Here is a 2460-nt window from a genome sequence, read left to right on the forward strand (position 1 = left end):
CTACAACTAAAGTCCTACAAATTTTATAGACTACAACTAAAGTCTTTAAAATTCTATAGACTACAACTAAAGTCCTACAAATTCTATAGACTACAACTAAAGTCCTACAAATTTTATAGACTACAACTAAAGTCTTACAAATTCTATATACTACAACTAAAGTCCTACAAATTTTATAGACTACAACTAAGGTCTTTAAAATTCTATAGACTACAACTAAAGCCCTACAAATTCTATAGACTACAACTAAGGTCCTACAAATTTTATAGACTACAACTAAAGTCTTACAAATTCTATAAACTACAACTAAAGTTCTATAAATTCTATAGACTATAACTAAAGTCCTAATACTTTAGTTGTAGTCTATAGAATTTGTAGGGCTTTAGTTGTAGTCTATAGAATTTTAAAGACCTTAGTTGTAGTGTAGAGACTTTTTAGGACCTTAGTTGTAGTGTAGACTTTTTAGGACTTTAGTTGTAGTCTAAAGAATTTTTAGGACTTTAGTTGTAGTCTATAGAATTTGTAAGACTTTAGTTGTAGTCTATAAAATGTGTTAGGACTTTAGTTGTAGTCTAAAGATTTGTAGGACTTTAGTTGTAATCTAGAGAATTTAGAAGTAGTTATCTCTTACGTTGTTTTATATTCCAATAACTTGATGATGAAATAACGACTCATAAAATTTATGCTTTTAGTTTAGGACTTTAGATGTAGTCTAGAAACTTTTTAGGACCTTAGTTGTAGTGTAGAGACTTTTTAGGACTTTAGTTGTAGTCTAAAGAAGTTTTAGGACTTTAGTTATAGTCTAAAGATTTTTTAGGACTTTAGTTGTAATCTAGAGAATTATTAGGACTTTAGTTGTAGTCTATAGAATTTATAGAACTTTAGTTGTAGTCTATAGAATTTGTAAGACTTTAGTTGTAGTCTATAAAATTTGTAGGGATGTACTACAACCTTTGATTCTACATTATACTTACAGCACCACATTAAACAAGATGTATTGGAGCCTAAGAGCAGTGGTGAGTGGTGATGACCAGCTGCCTTCCCTATAGTTTTTCACTTCTAATTTAGGGACGGCTAGCACAGATAGCCCTCATGTAGCTTTGCGCGGAATTCAAAACCAAACCAGCTCCAACGGATGTTTCTTCCTTTGGAAGGTGATGTCCATATGTAGTGTGGTCTGTGAAAAAAATATGTGTAGGATGATATTAATGTTGCTGACATATAGAAAAGTTTCTTTTAACAGAAACTGTTGTTTTGGATAATAGATCATAATAACTGCCATCAGGTAGAATATGATCAACCTGTAACGTCATTCTTATAAACTTCGATTAACCTCAAAGTGGATGAGTGTTTTGGTAACCATCTATCTTAATTTAAGATCTTGTGTGTTCTTATTGAGGTTCCAACTATAACATATCTTAACCATTTCGCACTTACTTGACACTACACTGCATAATATTTTATTATAAACTCATGTTTCAAGTTGAGTTTTATCTTTAACAAAACTCAAAGTTTAACTGTTACGCGGTGTTTTATTAGGATGATGACTGGCTTCTTTCTGAAGGTCTGTTTTAACACTAGTTGTTTTTTTTTTTCGACTGTTGAACAGACTTCTCTGTTCAATAACGCTACTTTAGAACGATTTAGACGTAAGAAACTGGATGGATCTCACGACAAGGAGATCAACTCCTACTCCTTCCAGGAGTGTTTAGACGAATGTATGCGTCGTTACGGACGTGACTGTCGTTCTGTGGAGTTCAGTTCCCGCTACCACTCCTGTAGATTCAGCAGCTACGAAGGTGGATGGGGAACCGCTAGGCCTAATCTAATCGATGATGATTATTACGATTACTACGAATTCAGGTGGCGTAAGTATTGAAGTAGTTATTTCTTAGGTTATTTTATATACGTAAGTATTGAAGTAGTTATCTTTTAGGTTGTTTTATATACGTAAGTATGTTTAATGTGGGGTTCTAGTACATCTTGTTTAATGTGGTGCTGCAAGTATAATGTAGAATCAAAGGTTGTAGTACATCTTTTTGATTCTACATTATACTTGCAGCACCACATTAAACGGTTCCAGTAAATCTTGTTTAATGTGGTGCTGCAAGTATAATGTAGAATCAAAGGTTCCAGTAAATCTTGTTTAATGTGGTGCTGCAAGTATAATGTAGAATCAAAGGTTCTAGTACATCTTCTTTAATGTGGTACTGCAAGTATAATGTAGAATCAAAGGTTCCAGTAAATCTTGTTTAATGTGGTGCTGCAAGTATAATGTAGAATCAAAGGTTGTAGTACATCTTGTTTAATGTGGTGCTGCAAGTATAATGTAGAATCAAAGGTTGTAGTACATCTTGTTTAATGTAGTACTGCAAGTATAATGTAGAATCAAAGGTTCCAGTAAATCTTGTTTAATGTGGTGCTGCAAGTATAATGTAGAATCAAAGGTTCCAGTAAATC

General features: G+C 32.8%; 2 protein-coding genes across 2 annotated transcripts in view; both read left to right on the forward strand.

The window, feature by feature from the left end:
* LOC111089373 overlaps positions 1-70 on the forward strand; it is a 10794-nt gene extending 10724 nt beyond the window's left edge. Inside the window, exon 4 of the mRNA XM_022401756.1 lies at positions 60-70. Within this exon, the coding sequence (XP_022257464.1) occupies positions 60-70 (11 nt within the window). The remainder of the gene's footprint in view (positions 1-59) is intronic.
* Positions 71-992: 922 nt separating this feature from the next.
* The window catches only part of LOC106473292, a 23577-nt gene continuing 22109 nt past the window's right edge, over positions 993-2460 (forward strand). Inside the window, exons 1-2 of the mRNA XM_022401755.1 lie at positions 993-1016; positions 1610-1868. Coding sequence (XP_022257463.1) covers positions 993-1016; positions 1610-1868 — 283 coding nt within the window. The remainder of the gene's footprint in view (positions 1017-1609; positions 1869-2460) is intronic.

This window comes from Limulus polyphemus, unplaced genomic scaffold, assembly GCF_000517525.1.
Source record: "Limulus polyphemus unplaced genomic scaffold, Limulus_polyphemus-2.1.2 Scaffold6049, whole genome shotgun sequence".
Lineage (NCBI taxonomy): Eukaryota > Metazoa > Arthropoda > Merostomata > Xiphosura > Limulidae > Limulus > Limulus polyphemus.